This window comes from Notolabrus celidotus, chromosome 3 (genome assembly GCF_009762535.1).
Source record: "Notolabrus celidotus isolate fNotCel1 chromosome 3, fNotCel1.pri, whole genome shotgun sequence".
Classification (NCBI taxonomy): domain Eukaryota; kingdom Metazoa; phylum Chordata; class Actinopteri; order Labriformes; family Labridae; genus Notolabrus; species Notolabrus celidotus.
In genome coordinates, this window is record NC_048274.1 from 20,183,459 (window position 1) to 20,204,308 (window position 20,850).

Sequence of the window (20,850 nt, forward strand, 5' to 3'; positions counted from 1 at the left end):
ACGGGTCAGGGGGGAACTAGCAGCTGAGAGGCTCTTCTTAAATCTAGCTTGGTGTAAGGGCTTTTGAACAAGGAAGATAGTGACTGTGAGCTATACAGAGTAAATGATTAAATCATTACATTTATCATTAAAACATTCACAACAGCAAAATATATTTAAACCATGAATGTTCAGTAGAAATATCTGTGCATGTATTGCGCAATAAGAGAGCCAGAGAAAAAACTAACTGGGGGGAAAAAAATTATTTCCTTTCTAGTAAGTTGTATTTGTGTCGACTTTTCCAATTGGCTGCTCTGTGGAGACTTGTAAATTTACTCCACCCTTTTTCTAGTTCCTCAATTTTGGCACCACCCACCCACAGTCACTTCAGCTCCCTCCCATTGACTGATGCAAGTGTTTGTCACATGCTCTGAAATGAGGACAACACTAAAATGCTCACCTATATCCTGTAAGAAGTTACTAATTCCACCTTATGAAAACATGCCATTTAAGTGTTGACAACTAAAACATTGACAGAAGGCTCTGTGGTCCTGGATGTACGAGCTACTCCCTGGGCTCCAACATATTTCAGTTTGACATGTAGTAGGTGTGTGTGTTGTCAGAAACATCTACTTCAGTTGTGAACTTCTATTAGCTGTCAGCTGGTTTGACATTAACAGCATGCTCACTGGATGTGTATCAACATACTGGCATGTTCACATTTTTAAATTGTAAAGGGACCATTCACCTTATTAAAAATACAACCCAAATTTTCCTTTCGCAACCGTTTGGAAATATGCTCCTGGCATCATTTTTTATTTCTGTTTTCACTTAAATATATGGTTTAAATGATATCCAAACTATTTCAAAACGTCTGTTTTAAATCAACATTTTCAATAGTGCCCCACTCTTTTGGAATTCAGTTGTAAAAGCTGCCATGTGATACATTGTGTCCGTTAGCTTTAAGTCTACTTGTATTCCTGATAGAAGTCTGTAGTCCCTTAATACAGGGTGATGAGCAGAAACCTCTACCTAAACACTGTAATTGCAGCCTCTGATCAGAACTCAGAGCTGTTTAAAATATACATGTATTCAAATTTCAGTTTGATAACATAATGGTGATGGATTACTTTAACAGAAAGCTGAATGCACAATATGACAAAAACATAAAATTGGAAGCTCCTTAACAAATGAAGCCTGATGTCACATCTCCATAATTATGTCTAGGACAATATAGTCTGGAGAAAATCACTAAATTGCAGCATTAAGTAACTTTGATTCATATACTGAAGGCTGCTGACCAATTAGAAATAATGGCTATAATGATTTGTCGTGTAGCTATTATCTCTCTTTGAAATTCTCTTTTCCTGTGTTTGAAACCTTCCTTAGCTGTAATTATAGAGAGCTAAATCATTGAAGGATAATAGTTTAATTTTTTGGTAGTTCACTTTTTAGTTATTATTCTTGGTGTTTGAAAGAACAGTAATTGGGAGTTCAGACAAAATATTGTTGGTCCAAAAGAGATGGTGTCACGGCTTCCTGATTCAGAATTGCTTATCATTATAAAATGGAGAACAAAAGTTTATTCAGCCCTCTTATGCAATCCCACTTACAGTCCCTTTGCAGCGCTGAGTTTTGGAGTGTTGGTTCTGACCCCCTGTTTTCAGCACTGCCTGGCAGATTATGTCCTTTCATTATGCTCACTCCTACAGGAGATAACATCTCCAAAATAAAGTGGATAAACAGAGCGCTGTAACCACATGAATTCAAAAGTCTAAACACTCAACACACATCCAACTCTGTGTGTGTGTGTGTGTGTGTGTGTGTGTGTGTGTGTGTGTGTGTGTGTGTGTGTGTGTGTGTGTGTGTGTGTGTGTGTGTGTGTGTGTGTGTGTGTGTGTGTGTGTGTGTGTGTGTGTGTCTCCTTTATCTCACATTTGGATTGTTGCTAAGGAGAAACCATCTGAGGACAGGACAGAAATTACCTGCCAGTACAAACTGCACCACCCTTGGACTTTTTCATTTTCTTTTATAATGAAACTGAATCACAACAGAGTAATTATGTCCAAACTAATCCACAGAGAGGACCATTTTCATTTCAGAGTAAAACAAAGCTCGACAATGAAATCTAAATAAAGAACAATTAAAAAAGAAAATGATTGATTGTGTAAGTTATCATGTCCCTCTGTTTGACACAATCCAATAATACTGCTGGCAGAGTCATAAAGGCCCATAATGAATGTGTATGTGTGTGTTTCTAGAAATAAGTGTTTTAAAATCAATACACCTGTGTCTAATATGTCTGATAACCGGTTAGTTGATTTTTTAGGGCAATGACAAATAATTGAGACCAATCTGCAATAGCGCCCGAGTAGGAAGATAGATACTTTCTCAGACTGAATGTCTCTCAAACACTGTCCTAAAAACTGAGCTTCTTTGTGAGGTGAGCACATAAACAGACACACACTGTGTCCCCATCATGAAGCCCGGTGGTGGTGGCATCATGCTGTGGGGATGCTTCTCTGCAGCAGGTGCTGGAAGGTTTATGAAAGGAGAGGTTTTGAATAAATGCAACAAAATACAGACAAATGGTGGCAAAAAGACTATGGGAGACTATTTCCTAGCAAGATAACAACCCCAAATGTAATGTCAAAGCTAGAGAAGGCTGTGAGGAAGCCGAAAATTGAAATGTCCAATTCAGAGCTCACGCATCAATCCAGTCAAGAACCTGTTCGGACTGTAAGTTCACTTTAGTCTCTGTAACTTGGCAGAGCTGTGAGCGCATACACTGGGATACCAAGATGCACAAACCTGACATTGTTTCATGTAAAATAACCTAAAGCTGCCTATGAATGTTGTGTCTACATGTTGACTGGAGGGGGAGAATGCTGTGTTTGAATTAATGGGGATGATTTTAAGACATGGTAATGATAGTTTTCCAGTTTATGTGTAAAAAATAATTCACTGCATCTTCTTTTTTCAGCTTTATAAAACTAAGCCACAAGGTACTGAAATAATTTCTACACGTAAGATACCGGCATTGTGAATAGATTAATTATGCGATTGGTCTCCACCGTTTAGTTGATTTAATCTTCCTTGTTGATGGTTGATATAGCTTATAGACATCATCTCCCTCTTCTCATTCTCCCATCTGTGCCATTCTTTTAAAAAAAAATCTGTGCCAGCTCTGCTCTCCAAGTCTTCTACAGTATTGGCACAGCAACAATATCTCACTTAACTCCTGTTCATATATTGAAATAAGACATAAAACGGGTTTGTGGTTGTTTTAAACCCCCATGACCACCCAAAATGTGTCACAAACAAAAAAAGAGAAAGAAGTCAGCCGATTGCATTTTTAGTGATTTATTTGTACAATAGGAATCGCACTGTACAAATACCCCAGCTCAGATGTAAAGGCAAGAACACAGGAGTATTCACGCTGCCTGACCTGATCCCTCAAACCTCACTGTGACGCAGACTGATGGAAACAAATATTCCAAGGAAAAATAATAAAGCTAAAAAATAAATAAAGCAGACATCTGCCAAACAAATAAACATTGACAGGGCAAAAGAGTCCCCTCCCAACAAATTGCCAAAGCTTACTGAAAATACTGAAATTAAAAAAGGCAAAATAAAAACTAACATGTCCAAGTTTGTCTAACCTTTATGGCAGTGGAGCGATTATGGCCTCAGTTTAAACAGCATGTAAAAATGGAACTCACAGTAGACAAATACAGAAAAGGCATATGGTGATATCGCTATCAAGTCCATGTGCCACTTACACCACAAACACATTTACACACCATCCACAGACAGACAAAGATGTGAGCTCTTACACACAAGACAGAGGACACTTCAATTAAAATCAAAGTGGAATTCCCTCTTCCAGCCCGCCCCGTTTAGAACAAGATTAGACAGCAATGGTCCATTTCAAAGCAGTATCAACTTACATTCACTCAAATTTCCATTGGTAAATCACTAATGTTACCATGGTAACTGAAAAACATTGTATAAAAATATAACAAAGACTGAAAACTGATGCACTCAACAAAAATATTTCTACACAGTCTCAAATGCTGGGTGGGGGCTGAGCGACACGGCCAAGTACAGCTCAAATATTCAATTTATCACTACACTTCTGGGGAATGCATAAGGGTGCTCCACGCATCAAGTCTGAGTGGCAGCAGATTTCCCCCTCTCGCCCACAGTGACACAGTGAAAGCCACGGGTACCATCAGGACCCCTCGGAAGCCTTGTAACACCCGGTGGTAGACCGTCTGCATTCTGGATCTTTCTACCAAGCATGGGACTGCCGACCGGACTGCTCTCCTGAGACGCCACCTGCTTGCGCCGCTGAACCCACGGGCTCCCTGAAGGCGTGAGGCTACTGTCTGAGGAGTAGTCTGCCCAGCGGCGGCCAGGTTCTGGGCTCAGTCTGCCCTCGCTAGCTAAGGGAGACTTGTTGGAGTGAGGAGATTTGCGCTGAGGGCAGGGGCTGGCACGTGGGCTGGACCAGGGACTATTTCGAGGAGATATACCAGGACTCAGGTGATTGTTCTGGAAGTTGGTGCCTGCAGTGGTGGGGCTCAGCTTATTGCAGGACTGAGACTTCCTAGCCAGCCTTGGGGACGTGGGGTTGCTCTCAGTGTCTGAGGAGCTGCAGGCCGAGTCGTCCCCGTGGTACTGCAGCTCTCGTACTCTGCTGTTTAGCGAGCGACTTTTGCGCATCCCTCCTTCCTCACGTGGTCTCTCTTTGGGCACCTTCTTCTTGGGTGGCTTGGTGCCAATCAGGACCACTTTCAACCCCAGAGAACTGGTCCCTCCGTCCTCATTCCCTACAGCTTCATTTGCTTTGACAGCAGCCTCCACCTCCTCAAACTCCACAATGGCACACTCCTCAGTGCCGAGCTGGGTGTAGCGGCTGCTCAGCCTCTTCAGGTCCGCCGGCAGGTCCTTCCCAGGCTTCAGGACTCTGACGGAAGAGATGGTGCCGTACGTTCCAAAATCTTTCAACAGGAGCTTCATCAGCTGCTCCTGTTGAGTGGCTCCACCCTCGCTTCCTCCATTATCCTTGGTGAGAGCAGCAAGCTCTGGCCATCTCTGCAGATCACTCAACAGGAGCATGCGGCTGGGTAGCGACTCACTGGCAAAGACAGGCACTGCAGATTTACGCCGCACCTTACGGCCCTCATCATTGAGCTCGAGGATCTTCGAGTGTCTCAGAGCATAAGCAGTTGTCCTCCAGTCACGAGTCAAGTGTTTCACCTGCAGAGAGACAATGATTGTGTTACAGGGGGGAGATGTTAAGTGGTTTGAGAGGGCCATCTTAGAGCCATTAGGTCCACCTGAGAGTCATGAAGCTTTGGTTTAAGGAATTGGCTAAACAATAACTTAAGCCTGTCTGCTGCATCAACCAGTAACATGTGACCGATTTCAGTGATACGCTCTAAATGAATACATACAATTGAGGACACTATCACAGATTCACTCACTCAAACATTGCACTGCATTCTTTAATTAACTGCTGTATAATGTACTCATGTTCAGATTGCCTCACCTCAGTGTTCTCAAAGTCACATTAACATCCTTGTTTATATTTATGATAAATGTGTGTGAGGGGATTCAGCTCACTTGTGACATAAACAGATAAAAAACAACCCATCAATTCCAAATGCATGAGTCCAAAGTGGCACCAGCTGCTGTGAATCAGTGTGAGAATATCTCTATATAGCCAACAGATAGTCATGTTGACACTAGAAACTGCCAGTCATTGATATTCTAATTTTCAGCCACTACCTTCACTGGGAATTAAACATGTTCTGGGAGCATTTACCCGTGATTTCATGAAAAAAAAACTGCTCCTTACAGAGCAGAATATCTACTTTAACAGGGATTCCAATTATTTCCTACCTTTTTGAATGAAGTGAGCAACTTGACGCTGACAAAGCCAAGCTTGTTGCGTCTGACGTGTTTGAGCAGGAAGGCGTCATGCTCCAGATTTTCATCAGACAGGTAGTACTCTATTTGAGCAACCAGCTTCTGGATGAGCTCTGGATCTGGGGGCTGCCAGCTCTCCTCCTCCAGCTCTCCTCCGCTGGTCCCGGCTCCACTGTGTGTGGGAAGAAAACATTCATCGTGGTCAGAGACTCTACTATAGTACATCACTGAAACAGCAGAATGCTTCATATCTCCAACTGCCAACATTACAACTGTTACACATTACGCTTTCATTAAAACAATAAGCCAGAGGATTAGAAGTTGTTGGCATGACTACATCGCCATCCTGCCACTTCCCTCTACAAATTCTCCTCGCAGCAGCTGAAAGGGTGAGTCTCCAGCCACAGTCACCATGCCTCAGTGCCAGACCACCACACCAGTGTCCCACCAACCCTGAACCTGCCAAGACCTCTACATCTGAAGGGCACAGAGTCACAGGCTCTCCCTCCCACACAGAATATGGTGGCTCATCCAAATCTAGTTCACACAATCTACAGAAACTGGTGCCCACACTGCACAGCCAAAGCTTTCAGGCCCTATTTGATCCCCGTCGGACACCTGGCAGGAGCGGTGGAGCTGCACAGTCAGGTAGTCTGAAGATTAGAAAGAGGGTCTGAATGAAATTTTGTGGATGACTCATCACCTCCTCCCTCTCTCTCTCTCTCTTTCTCTCTTTCTCTCTCATACAAACACACCCTCAGTCAACAGCTTTCCAGCACACTGACCGCATAGCTGGCACGAGCCCACTGCTTCCACAGGACTTCGGATAGAGACAGCCAAGAGGGGAGCTTTCAGGACAAAATACCATGACTGACAACACTCACACCCAAGATAACTCTAAAATGTGAATGAAAGAAGAAAAAAAAGAGAGAATATGAGGGAACATTTTAATGGGCTGTGAGGGAGTCCAATTTTAAGTTACCATGTAGTACTGCAGGAGTAGTACCATCTTGTGACATCTTGACAATCATGTGTGAGCTCTCTGCTTCGACAGAACCCAAGTTACAGATGGCCAATCCTCAAAGGAGGAGTACTTTAAAGGGGACAGTACTTTATCAGACGTACACACAACTGGTTAAAATAATGAAAGAGTAGAGATGTGTATGAACCATAGAAAGTATAATTTCAGGTCAGCATTACTGCAAGTCCCGGAGGAGACGTTGCACGGATATTAGGAGAAAAAGGAACTATTCAAAACACGTTTCATGCATGCTCTCCATCAGTGAGCATCAGTGATCCTTAAGTGTATCCATGGTGTGAAAAGAAGCGCGCACACAGTTCTGGACTGAACAGGTGACTCTCTTATCGCCACAGAAGCAATAAGGTGTGACCTACAAACAAACATTTGATTCGGACAGAACGATTTATTCTCCCCTCTGGCCTTTCTGACTCACTCTTTGCGCACGCACTGAGACGGCAACTTATAGGCCAGTGGATAAAAATAGCAGTGCATGACGCAGGGGAATTAGATTAAAGTGAAGGTGCCATCCTTCCTCTATTTGGCCCTCCCTTTTTCTCTCTCAGGTGTGTGTGCTTTTACAGTACGGATGCTGCCCACAGGTGGTTTAACACTTCCCCGTCTGTCTGCAGGAGATAATAATAACCCACAGGTTTTATTTTCAGGGAGGATTTGCACTCACAATCGTGAGCAGCTTTTGTCCACATGGCACATTGTAATGTTGTTGAGTGGCTTTTGTCGTCATTGTGAGAGGCTACACCTGTTGGGATTAGAGATGTATTTGTACAGTATCTCGTTACTCCGCGGGCATTCTTTCAGTCAAACTAAATAACTCAGCTGAACCCACGCTACACATGCTGGCACTCCACCAGCTGAAGTCATGAATCAGTGCTGTCTTAAATGAGAAGTAAAAACAAGAGCACAAGGTTTCATTCATCCTGGCACGGAGAGCAACACGTTTCATTCAATCTCGAACTTTTCTGTAACCAAGTCTGCCAACCTTGGGATTTACTTTCAAAATCGCATTGCTGAAACAAGGACTGTTCAAATATGAATGAAGGTCTAACGAGTCTACGCGAACAGTTCTTTAGCTCATTAAGGATGCAACTGACCTGAATTTTGAGTTTACCAGCCGTATTGTAATTTCAACCATCACCGGCGTTCCAGATAATCACTCAAAGTAGCAAAAAGTCAAACCTTGATTTGTCATGCCTCCCGATTTCGTCCTCGCTACAGCTCCCTCCGAGGAAGTCAATATTATTAGATGACACTTCCTCTGGTTCCTCGTCCTCCGCTGCTTGAATGGCCACTGTTATCGTCACCGTCCCCATCTCTTGCGTGTGCTGATCCACGGTGATTACCTCATCGATGCCCTGCTCCGTTGACGCATCCGAGGCGCACTCAGTTAAGCTCGGATCGGGGATCCCCATGGACCCGCTCATGTTCCCCGGGTAAGTCAAGGTGCTTAGTCCACCCGCTCGCTTCCCTTCCTCGCTCGCAGCAGCAGCAGCAGCAGCAGCAGCAGCGCCTCCCTGGAAGCTTTTAATCTCGCTCGAGTCGAAGGCACAGACAGGATACGGGGTGCGTAAAGCTGCTCGACGCTTCTTAGGGCACCAGTGATGGCGGAGAAGGACCAAGGGGGCTCCGAAGACGCGCTCCACGGCTCGCCAGAGACCCCCGATCCAATTCCGACCCGATTGAGGGCCCTGAGGAGTAGCGGGGGTTTTAGCAGCCAGCGAGACGCAGCCTGGACCTGGTGAGACCGACGGGCAGGAGCCTCCTCGGGCTTCTAATGCTGCTGCTGCTGCTACGGCTGCTACTTCCTCATATGTAAGAGGCTTTCTGCTTTTGAAACGAGCCCTGGGATTGGACCGCGGCAGCGTCTCTTCGCATTCATTCCCAGCCCACAAGCAAAAGCTGACACAAAGCCAGGAGGGAGGAAGGAGGAAGGAGAGACAGCGCATGAAGGCGTTCACTAAAGCGTGCATGTTTGTCTTTTTTCACTCTCAGATTGTTTAACCACGCACAGTGATGTCTTAGGTTGATGTCGACACGATTGTCCCGTTAACATGGCGCTAAGTAGGAGAGCTAATTCACGTGTTCTCTCTAATTGGCAAATTGCCGTGCCAAGGACGACCCCTTCTCTAACGCCGCTAATTGGATAATATGCTTTTAGCGTCAGGTTGCACGCACAGGGCAGGTAGTTCAAGTGCCTGAAAGAAAGAGCAAACATATAAACACGAGATTTTCATGCAAGTCATATCTCATATTATGAAACAGTATGACGTAAAAACTCAAACTGTTAAGAAGAAAGCGCTCCATCAAATTTGTTTGGGCTAAATTTAGTTGAGAAACTTGGAACAAAGCTCCTAAGCAGGGTCATACCATGAGTCAACCAGTGACATCCGCCCACCTCACTCTTCAACATTAAGAAGTTTAAAAAATAAATCAGACTCCTTTTACTCTGTAATATTACAGACTTCTACTTCCATGTTTTCCCTACTTCCATGTTGTGGTAGGAAAACGTTTATTCTAATGTAAAAAACGGATTCATTTAAGGTCAGGCCATTTATGAGAATACATCTAAAGTTAGATATCCAAATTCCTAAATTGCATAAAGTTTTATTTATGTGTAACTAGATTCATCCCAATGGAAGTAAAACTAAAAAAATGCACATAAACAATAAACCAAAGAATCAGCCTTATAGCGGTGACCCTGCTCTGTGCTCATATAATCAGTGAAACCTCAAATAAAAGTGATAGCAACCTCTGACCAATGTTTAGTTTATTTTTCAACAAAAAAGCGTATTTATCCATATTGGTATTTCTACAGTCACTGATTTGTTGATTTGTACCTCAGGAGCATATGTAGGAGTTCACTGGAAAGCACGATTCTACCATAGACATCTGAATATTTCTCTCTGGGCTAAATCTCAAGTTTTGGTAGCGTGTTGCTGGCCTCTATCCTAATTGCCCTGTAAATCACCCACTCCAGTGTTGGCTGCTGCCTGCCTTGCATGAAATGTCTTTACACCTCCCCACCGGCGAGCCGTGCTCACAGCTGGTGGGCAGTCTGACTCACTCTCTGCACCACATGCCATACAGGACTCCAGTTTGTGTACAATGCATCATGGGGGGAGAGTGGGAGGGGGGAGGGAAGATTGGCAACAAATAGGCAGAGGCATTTTGTGTTATTTTTCCCCAGACTTTTATTGATGCTCCAAGGAAAAAAAAACCTTTATATATTCAGGCAGTCGTCACACCTCACACTGAACCTACAAAATGAAGATAAAATGTGTTTAGAAACTGTTCAACAAAGTGACCAGGTTGTGATGTCATTATGATGCAATCTCCTTGAAGCACGCTTGCTTACTAGTTTCTCTTCTCAGGCATGCACGATTGTCATCATTTGACATATAATCTTTGATCAGACCCTGTCTGTCCACAATGAATACAAAAAAAAAAAAAACCTGCACTGCAATGTACTTTCAAATACGTGATTTTTGGGTTTGTATGTGTCTCTTGGGCAAAGCATGACGCTCAATTCTGTTTTATTACAATACTTCAGAAGTCGATGCATCCGTACAGCTGAGGTACTCTGTTTTCCTGTGATACAAGTAAACTTCTGGTTGTTTTCTTTAAATCATGACTTATATTTCCAGTTATCTTGGAATAAAAAACAGTTTTTCTAATTATGACGGGTTAATCTATCTCCTTATCTTGTTCCAGTAAAGCTTTTTTTCTTGTGATGAAAGGATAATTTCCTGCTGATGTAGACAACAGAGTAATTGGCTAGTCACTGTGATAGACCAGACCATGTCATGCCCTGCCTCCGTTGCTAACTGTAATGAGGTAAATTAAGCCTGTTTCTATGTTTGTTTTGTGCTTTTGAAGCACTGGGGATACGAGCTATATTCATCTGATATTACGTTGGTGCAACTGTTTTCATGGAAAAAACAGTTTTTACCATGTCAAAATAACACGATAAATTAGTCATGCTCTCCATCAAACATCCAGAAGTTATTTTCTATCACATGAGAAAATGATTTAATATGTAGATGCATGTCCACTTAGGGCTTCCGTACAATAGAAACAAAAACAAATTTAAAAAAAGAGCATAGAACTGAATGAAACCTCTCTGAAAAAATTCATAAAGACAGGACAAGGACTGTGATGATAGAACGAGTTCATCATAGGTCAATCTAGAAACTGGCAGCCCTGCTGCTCTGATGTTTTCCTCTAATTCACAAGTTAACCCTGCTGATTCATTTTCCCTATAACTATCATTATCCCACCCCTGGCTCCTTTTTCGCCCTCAATCCTCAAAGGAGAACATTTCTCTGAGTGGTTTTCTTCAGTGGATTATTTTCTCTCTCTTGCATTTGTCCCTTCTATGCTCTGCAGTATTTTTCATTGTTTTGTGATTGTGTACTTTAAATCTTGTTGAAACCTTGTACATGTAAAGAAATAATTGGACTTCTCTTTTGTGTCATCCGGTTGACACAGCACTAAGTTATTTGTGAATGTCTGGCAAGTCTTTTGCTTGGCTTTTTCTGAGTAAATCTTTGTCTTTGTAACCATGAATTCTGGCAATCTACATCTAATCTAACATTGCTACAGCTGCACTGTCACACTCACCTGAGCATTCTTTTTTTACAGAAGGCAAACATAGCCATCTTGAATTAAGATTAATGAAGTAAATTGATTATAACCTCAATGCAGAAACTGCTCCATCCATCACGTTTCATCTATGCTGGTCCATTAGTTAGTCCATCAGTTCGGGAAATGCTCTGATAAGTTTATGTCAGCTACTATTGAATGGATGGACCCAAAACTTTGCGCAGACATATCGTTCCCAAAAGATGATCCCCAATGGAATTTGTTGACCCTTTGATCACTTCATCACTGGGTTGACATTTGTTGAGTGATTGACAAAACTCAACAGATGTCAACCCAGTGATGAAGTGATTGTTTTTAATCTTAATTAGTCCAACAATTTGTTTAAAAACTATAGGAAGCCTTAAGCTAAAATGCACCATGCATTTGAATTACATGTTACATTTTAGTTGTTTTCGTGAGTTCTTGAATTTTTTGTCTCATTTCATAATAACGTTTTTATTATAATAATAATAATAATAATAATAATAATAATAATAATAATAATAATTATTATTATTATTATTATTATTATTATTATTATTATTATATATTTTATTTATAGGCCACTTTCTTGACACTCAAGGTAACCTTACATCATTAAAACAAACAGAGTTTAAATAACAAACAGTAATAAATCATCTGAGATCATGAGATAAGGTTTAGATCCACAGAAAAACAAACAAAAATGACTCATCACAGGATAATAGATTAAATATAATGTATGGATGTATAAACAGCTTTGGGCTTCTGTAGCATTAGCTTCAGCTTGACTTTGGGTTGAGTGCTTATGCGAATGCTAGCTTACAATGCACACCAAGATGGTGTACATTGTAAACTCAACTTCTGCATGTTAGCATTGTCATTTTGGGCATGTCAGCTTGCCGATGTTAGCATAAACTGTGTTGCCTCACATAGCACCTAGCGTAGCTGTATACTCTTGTTTTGTTTCTATGTTCAAAGCACATATGACATCAATGATAAAGTGACATCTACATCAACAGAGGTTTACATTTGACAGACACAGCCACCACCAGCCAATGTAATGAATGAAGACTTCTGAATAATAGCACATCCATTTCCCTTTGAGACAGCAACCCATTATGTAAGATACACTTCATTGTTAAAACCTGCCAAGCCACATACATAGGTGCAGTGAGTGTTGTTGTAAGCAGGAGCTACAGCAACAGGGGAATGTGCCTTCAGTTCAATTTCTATTTATTATTTTAATGAATCATTTTTGCATCTTCCTCACTTGTCTTTGCAAAGCTTGATATTAAGACAGGGCAGATGGAGGGGTCCTGGATGCCAGTCTGTTTCCCCCTTTGTTTCCCATCTTCCATGTTGTGGGAATAGAGCAAAACATGGGGGATGGTTATAACCTGTGAGGAAACGTGTTCAACCCCCCTCACAGCAAACAAAGTGCTATTTAAACACATGAATTTGTAATTAGCATAACAGATTTCAACTCCAGATTTCAATTTGCTTCATCTTGTGCTGCTGACAAGATGTTTCAGAAGAGCTTCCTGCACATCTCTGCACATTGACTAGGTGGTTCAACAAAACATAAAACCCTAGATTGCTTTGGAAGCTAGTTACTGTTGATAATGTGAGAGCTACAGGAGCCATTGCCTGAGCCTGCTTTACTTTATGTGTAAACATTTTTGATGTCACAGTTAATTCAACACAACCATCCTGCTTTCAAGTCAGAATACTAACAGGGTTCTAAAGCAAGAAAAAAATCATCTATGACGTATGTTTTTTCATCTCATCCATACAAACAAGAATAAAAAATAATAATAAATGGATCGACTACTAGGTAAAAGCAGAGTCCTCTCACTGCAGATTGTTATTCGTCATCTTATATTGTAATCTTTCTGTCATATTCTTTCAATGTGAGAAGACAGACTTCAATTCACAATAATACAATACAAACAAAACGCTGTATTTATTTTTGCGTTTCTTATTATTTCAAAAGGAAATACCTTATTATGTTTTCTTCAACCAACAGCAGCAGCCTCAACCTGAATAAGCCCAGTCCAGTTTTAAGAATAAATTACATTGATCTCATTTTCACTCTTACATGCATCAATCTTCTTTCTGATATTTCCTCAATAATACTGAAATACACACTATAGACAAGGACACAAACAGGAGGAACAGCTTTCAATGGTTCTGTGTCAGTGTTTCTTTTGGGAAATCACACATGACAAACGTACGTATGTAGCCTTTCTACATTTGCAGATTTATATAAATGCAACTGTTTATATTGTGCTTTTTCAAAATGACCTGTCATACAAATGACTGAAAATCTCATCCCATTGTATGTGTCAGTGTGTGCCTCATGAAAAGTGACAGGCAGTGTGTGGGATGTACCTTTGATTAATGTGGACTTGTGTTCTCCAAGCAACCACCTATTACTGCCAGAGTGAAAATGCTTCAAATACACAACAAAATCTATTTTATCACATTTGGTGTTGTTGTGTGGTGTTACTCACTGAGATGAAATGGGCAGTCTGCTGGGTTGTACTGTTGATAGACCTAAGGCTGGCTCTTGCCTTTTTGATGTCCTTACCAGCAGCATTGCATCATCACTGTGGTGAAACATTAAACTTTTAAATCCTCTGTACTCTGGACACATGGACGCAATAATAATTTATATAGCAGAAATAACTTTACTTGGTTGCTTGATCTATTTCTGTATTATTATTATTATTATTATTATTATTATTATTATTATTATTATTATTATTATTATTATTATTATTATTATTATTATTATTATTATTGTTATTATTATTATTATTATAAGTAGTAGTAGTAGTAGTAGTAGTAGTAGTAATACTAGGTTGGAGTTAAACTGGGCTGCCAGCCTGATGATGATGATGATGATGATGATGATGATGATGATGATGATGATGATGATGATGATGATGATGATGATGATGATAATGATGATGATGATGATGAGAGTTTTTTTTTATCTTCACCCACAGACACTCAACACATACAGTTCATGCAGTATAGTGCTGAACTGTGCACCTCTCAAAAACTGACAGTCTCTCCTTTCTCTTATTTCTCTTAATTAATCATACACAGCTGCCTATCTGTCTGTCTGTATGATAATATATTGCAGTGTGATCACATATTTACTTTTTCTGTTTAACTTAAATAGCCCTGACATATTTTCCATTGGAACACAACTGTAAGAGTTTTCTAAAGTTAACATTGGTGGACTTCATTATGTTAACTGTTTCAAACATTTGCCACTTATTTTGTTCTTCATTGAGTTAAAAGTTTAAAGAATGAAAAAGTGAGAACATGGAGTCTTTGGGCCTCAAATTTGACTGAGAAAGAGTTAATTTGCAAAAACAGATAACTCCATTTTTATACATTTTCAAAAAACATGTTTCTTTTTTATATAGATTCCTAATAAAGTTACATTTTCAAGATATCACTGATTAGTAAAGTAATTTTGACTTAGTCAAAGCCACCCAACCTCAGTTGATTGATCATACCAAAATCTAGTATTAGAAAAAAATATGTTTTTTGAAACATTCTTTTAACATTATAAAAAAGTGAGTTAATTGTTTTTGCAAATTAACTCTTCAATATTAAAGTAAAATCAAGAAATACAAAATAAATACTGTGAGACATCAAAAATCTGGTGAGACACCAGACAGATTCTCTTGAACAATTTCCTGCAGAGGAGGCCAATTTCAGATCATTGCAGAAGATAAACACATGCAGAGGACATTGTATTATCCCCAAGAGAAATACTGCTTTAGTGCAATTGGAGTAGTACAAGTTTGTGCAATTCACTGTTGCTCTGCCTTTTAGAGAGGTGGATGTGAAAACGCACAGAACCCTTTGCAGTTATATATGAACCATTCCCTGTGAGAATTAGAGACATAGCTCTGCTGTTAGAGGTACACCATGCCATAAACACAAATTTTCTTGTTGTAAAGGGATGTTGGTTCTATATTTTGAAGTTTTAAATGTGTGTGTGGTATCAAGAGTTGTCATTACAGAAGTTGAGGATTGAATACACATTAATGAAAAGGTAAGCCTCAAAACTAAATTAATGTTTCCTCCCAACATCTACTACAGACAAGGTCTGTTTCATGTTGATCCACATTCAGTTTCAGAAGTCTTTTAGAAGTTAAGATGTGAAAATGGAAATAATAGTATGAGAAACAGTTACTAAGTGCCTTCTACATGTTCAAGGTCCCTTCTAATTGTTAAAGTCTTACAGTATAAGTTCCATGGTATTTAATCAGAGCAAGAGCTAAATGGCTCTCATTGGTTGACACTGACTTCTCTTAACGCTCTGATTCATCTTTTTACAAATTACAATGAAAATAATAAAATAAAAAAAGAAAAGGCAGGGTACTGGAGAGAGTGATGTTTCTCTTAGTTGTTTGCTCTCTGCTGACGTACAGTCCAACCAGATGTCAAATAACAGGTTAGGTAGCTTCATAAATGAAGACGTGACTGGAATGAGTTTGAGAAAAGGTAAACATGAGGCTAATGACAGGGCTGAGTCAGCATTAAGTAATATTAATACATTTGAGGAATGCAAATGTCTTACCTGGCATTCATGCTGACACATTTGTTTTTGTCTGCTGAGCAATCATTAGTGGTATTTGAAGCACTTGTGCCTTTCATGTAATGACAATCTTTCACCGTTAGTTGATCTGATTTCAGTTTTCTGGATATAAAAAACACATTTTGTTCGTACACTGTAGGCAAATCTAATATCCTTCCAAATGTGATATTATAACACTATTGGAGTAATGTGTTTGCACTACCATCTCATAGATGACTGACCTTAGCATGGGCTCTCAGTGTTTATTTAGGCTACTGTGTACATCTGACCATTTTTTTTTTCTGCTTTATTTACTCTGCAGTAGGTGTACTCTGAGAAGGCTTGTGTGATTGGCTGATGTTTAACCTTCAACTTCTGGTAACAATGATAGGCACTGAGATCTCGAATGACAACAGTACTTGAGGCTTAACAAACACTGAGAGCTTAACGGGACCAGAGGGCCCAAAGCTGTGACCCCAAACTGACCCCTGGTCTGCCTGACCTGCATTTTTTGTTTACACTGTCAAGTACAGTTCTCAGAGCAGACTGAGGTATTTGGAAGCTCATTTTTTGCTGCTTTATGGGTTAAATACCTGCCTTATTTATGTGGCATATTTTGTGAAATGTCATCACAAACATTTTTGAATAAACAGGTAAATTAATAAATATAATGAATAAAAAATATAAGAAAAGAACAAACAAACAAAAGTGAAAATACAACTAAATAATACAGGCCTTTAAATCTAGACTGTGGTGACACAACTCACTTATACAAGGCAGAGCCCTAATTAGTTTTCAAAGTAAACTATGCACAATTTGTATGAGAAGAAGCAGTTTTAAGGTTGAAATAAATTGTGCTCCAGAACTGATGCTGGGAATAACGATTCTGTTCAGGAACTTAATCACCTCCAATGACTTCTGTGGTTAAAAGATTTTCACTATAAAGATGTTTTAAGTTATGAGGAAGCCACCACACACAGCCTCTATTTACCAGTGTATTTATGGATTAATAGAGAAACTAATATCTATGTAGCTCTCTGCAGCTCGGATGAATCAGGCAGGCCAAAAAGATAAGAAGCACTCACTGTTACAAGATCTATGATATTATTCATATTTTTAAAATATTAAACATTATGTGTGTATTATTATTGTTTTGTTTGAATTTATTTAATCATATAAGTTTATTATTTAGATATTTATTATATCGTTGACTTTCTATGAAAAGCAATATCAACAAACAGCCGGCCCATTTTGTGAAGCCAACTTCAGAAAAAAAACAAAGGCAAGGAAATGCTTGGGGTTAAGAAAGATGAGTCTGGAGGTTCATGTTGTTATTTGTTTTAGTCACTGTCTCAGTTTTTTGGATTTTTTAGATTTTATGTCTTTATTTTGATCTTGTAAAAGTAAAATTGAAAAAAACAAGTAAAAAAGAAGAAATGGTTATACAAACCCCCCAAATCAATCAGATCCATTAGGAAGCACTGAAACATTTTACTTTATGTGAAAAGGAGTAGGAAGAAGTTAAAACTTATCTAATCCTACCCCTTCATTCACTATTTTCTGGCATTATACTAGTGCATTCCCACCAAACAAATCTTCATTACCTATCTTCATACTTACACCTACAATCAAAAACCCCTCATGATTATCAACACTTGACTTCCTCCTTGTACCTCATAACATTACTTCTTTATGCCTCTTCCTGAACTGGATTATGTTCTGACATTGCTGTAGCTCCATATTGAGTCTGTTCCACAGTTTTACTCCACAGATTGAAATACAAAAGCTTTTCCTTGTGATCTGAACACTCACCATCTTTAATCTTAACTTCCCTCTTAAGTTATAACCCCCCTCTCTTTCAAAGAACAATCCTTGAATATTTCCTGGCAGAAGATTTTTCCTTGCCTTATACGCAATTTGTGCAGTTTTAAAATCCACAAGGTCAAATAATTTCAATATTTTGGATTTGAGGAACAATTCATTTGTGTGTTCACAGAAATCAACATTGTGAACTATTCTGATGGCTCTTTTCTGTAGTACTGACAGTGGTTGCAGTGAGCTTTTATAAGTGTTTCCCCAAACATCAGTACAGTAACTGAGATATGGTGAAATAAGTGAACAGTAGAGAATAAGTAGTGATTTATGATCCAGAATGTCAGTCGCCATTGTAATTCTATAAATGATGTAACTTACAAAACTACTGGAAGATGTACACATGAAAATTAATAAAATAATTGGTCACACAAAAGGAAATTGTTTCACGTTCACGACATGGTTCCCCGCGGATTACATTATGAGTGACACACAGGAAGTGGGTGTAACTAAGTAACGCCGTTGTTGCCTTGGCAACAGTGCTTATGAGGAAGTTTGTGGAGCTCTGTACTGAAGTAGAATTCCGTTTGAAATGAAACAATTTTAGCCCTAGAAAAGATCCTACCGTGAAAAATATGCGTGTGTATTGTTTTTTCATATGAAGTTTGTGTGTACCGCTGTGGAAACTTTTGAAACACTCAGTTTGAAAAGTGTTTTTAGCGTCTAAACTGCGAATTTACAAACATAAGTTAGCTGAATGGAGCCGGAGCGGAATAAAAGCAACACAATGAGGCCTCAGAAACACAACTACGACATGACGTTTCTTTCCCCCCTGGTAAATAACACTTTCACAAAACTTCCACCTCGAATGCTTTACTATAATGCCAACTATTTAAAGTTTAAGCCTCAGGCATAATTTTAAAAAAGTGATGAGTTGTTTATGTCAATCTATAATCTTACCTCTCTAAATGTTTGAATAAGGTTTATTTTCCCCATATAATGCTTAACACTTGATGTGTTGTTAAAAAACTTCTGCAGGTAAACAGCTGCAAATTGCACCCTATATTTGTTCAACCAGTAATGCCAGAGAGAGCCCAGAGGATGGTAAGTACAAAGGACACAGCTTTTTTTTTCTTTCAATATTTTACTGACACAGGAAACAAAGAAAAAATTGCTCCGTGTGGGAGCACCACCTTTTTTATCAGTCACAGTGTGTCTCGTTGATCATTGGCAATATACATGACAGATGTACGACAGGGAAGGGCTTTAGATAGTTAATAATAAATAATAATTCATAGGATTTATATAGCACTTTTCTTGATACTCAAAGTCGCTTTACATTAAAAAAAGTAAAAATAAAAAAGGTAAATAAAACAAAACAAGGACAGAGGTGGGGCGGGGTAGAGGTCATGTGTTGTATGCTTTTTTGAGCAGGTAGGTCTTGAGGTGGTTTTTGAATGATTGAAGTGAGTCAGAGTTACGGATGTGTGGAGAGAGAGAGTTCCAGAGATTTAGGGCAGCGATGGCAAAGGCTCTGTCCCCAAATGGTGCGGTGCTTGGACTTGGTGATAGGGGACAGGAGATTGGTATCTGATGATCTGAGGCAGCGAGATGGAGAGTGACGTTTGAGGAAGTTAGTCAGGTATGAGGGGGCTAGGTCATTAAAGGCTTTGTAGGTGATGAGCAGGATCTTGAAGTGGATTTGATGCTGTATGGGGAGCCATTGGAGGTGCTGAATGATACAATAAAAAAAATTGCCACATTTCCATAAAGGTTGCAGAGCCGGAAGAGACACTGGCTGTGTCTAAAGTCACTTACATAGGACACTATAAAGGGAATTTACCATTGTGTTAGACCCTCTCTGTATGTAACAAATTGGTCATTTCTGTTAGCCAGGTTTTAAAGGAAGGTACATCCTTATTTTTACAGCCATGCCATGTTTGTATCTTCTTTTGCTGCAAGTGGGACAGAGTGGGCCAAAAATGGAGTGGGTCTGGTGCCATATAATAATAATGCATTTTATTTGCGCCTTTCTTGGCACTCAATGTCATCTTACAACATTAAAAACAAACAGAGTTTAAATAACAAACAGTAAATAAAACACAATTTTAAAAGTTTTAAATGAATGGACAGTGGAGTTGTGGTCAGATGGAGGAAGCCAGTTTAAACAGATGGGTTTTGAGTTTGGATTTAAAATGTGGGAGTGAGTCAGTATTATGGAGGTCAGGTGGGAGAGAGTTTCAGAGCTGGGGAGCAGAGCGGCTGAAGGCCTTGCTCCCCATGGTAACAAGGCGAGCAGGGGGGACAGTGAGGTGGAGGATCTGAGGGTGCGGACGGGTGTGGCGGTATGGAGGAGGTCAGAGAGATATGGAGGGGCAAGGTTGTATATGGATTTGAAGGTGAGGAGAAGTATTTTGTAGTTGATCCGGTGTGTGATGGGGAGCCAGTGGAGCTGTTGCAGGATGGGTGTGATGTGGTGGATGGAGGCGGTGCGTGTAATGATACGGGCGGCTGAATTTTGAACCAGTTGAAGTTGGGTGGGTGAGCTGGCTGGCTGTTTACTCCAGAAAGGCAAATTACAATAATTGACCAAATGTCTACTTTGGGGCAAGATCAGAAGAGGTGGCTAACAGTGCCCTTTAAAGGACTCAATTAAGAAGAAAATACTTTTTTGCTGTTAAATGTTAATGACTTAATGCCTGCTTCACAATAAATCTTTTACTGTGTTTTTTTTTCCCCTGTTACTTCGAAATAAATGATGTGTACCATTTTTTAGACAGACTCTCAAGATCTTGTAACAAAAACATTGAATGCCAACCAAACAACAAATCATTCCATCCCTGTGCAAGGTAAGCCTGAG

At 39.9% G+C, this 20,850-nt stretch overlaps 2 protein-coding genes and 1 long non-coding RNA gene across 4 annotated transcripts in view; 1 reads left to right on the forward strand and 2 right to left on the reverse strand.

The window, feature by feature from the left end:
• Positions 1-3,326: 3,326 nt before the first annotated feature.
• Positions 3,327-9,273, reverse strand: larp6a (La ribonucleoprotein 6, translational regulator a). Its single transcript, XM_034680421.1, has 4 exons — positions 9,235-9,273; positions 8,132-9,147; positions 5,890-6,088; positions 3,327-5,244 (listed from the first exon to the last, which is right to left on the reverse strand). Exons 2-4 carry the CDS (start codon positions 8,920-8,922, stop codon positions 4,147-4,149), a joined length of 2,088 nt encoding a protein of 695 aa, XP_034536312.1. The 5' UTR covers positions 8,923-9,147; positions 9,235-9,273; the 3' UTR covers positions 3,327-4,146.
• An 861-nt stretch (positions 9,274-10,134) lies between these two features.
• Positions 10,135-18,991, reverse strand: LOC117810535. The gene is made up of 3 exons (XR_004630791.1): positions 18,951-18,991; positions 14,089-14,184; positions 10,135-10,209 (listed from the first exon to the last, which is right to left on the reverse strand). It is a non-coding gene; the product is annotated as an uncharacterized LOC117810535 (long non-coding RNA).
• Positions 18,510-20,850, forward strand: part of LOC117810533 (leucine-rich repeat-containing protein 49) — a 40,101-nt gene continuing 37,760 nt past the window's right edge. Inside the window, exons 1-3 of one of the 2 annotated variants that reach the window (XM_034680417.1) lie at positions 18,510-18,825; positions 19,029-19,094; positions 20,767-20,839. In XM_034680417.1, the coding sequence (XP_034536308.1) occupies positions 18,748-18,825; positions 19,029-19,094; positions 20,767-20,839 (217 nt within the window). In that variant the 5' untranslated portion in view covers positions 18,510-18,747. The remainder of the gene's footprint in view (positions 18,826-19,028; positions 19,095-20,766; positions 20,840-20,850) is intronic. The other variant, XM_034680418.1, reaches the window with a different exon arrangement.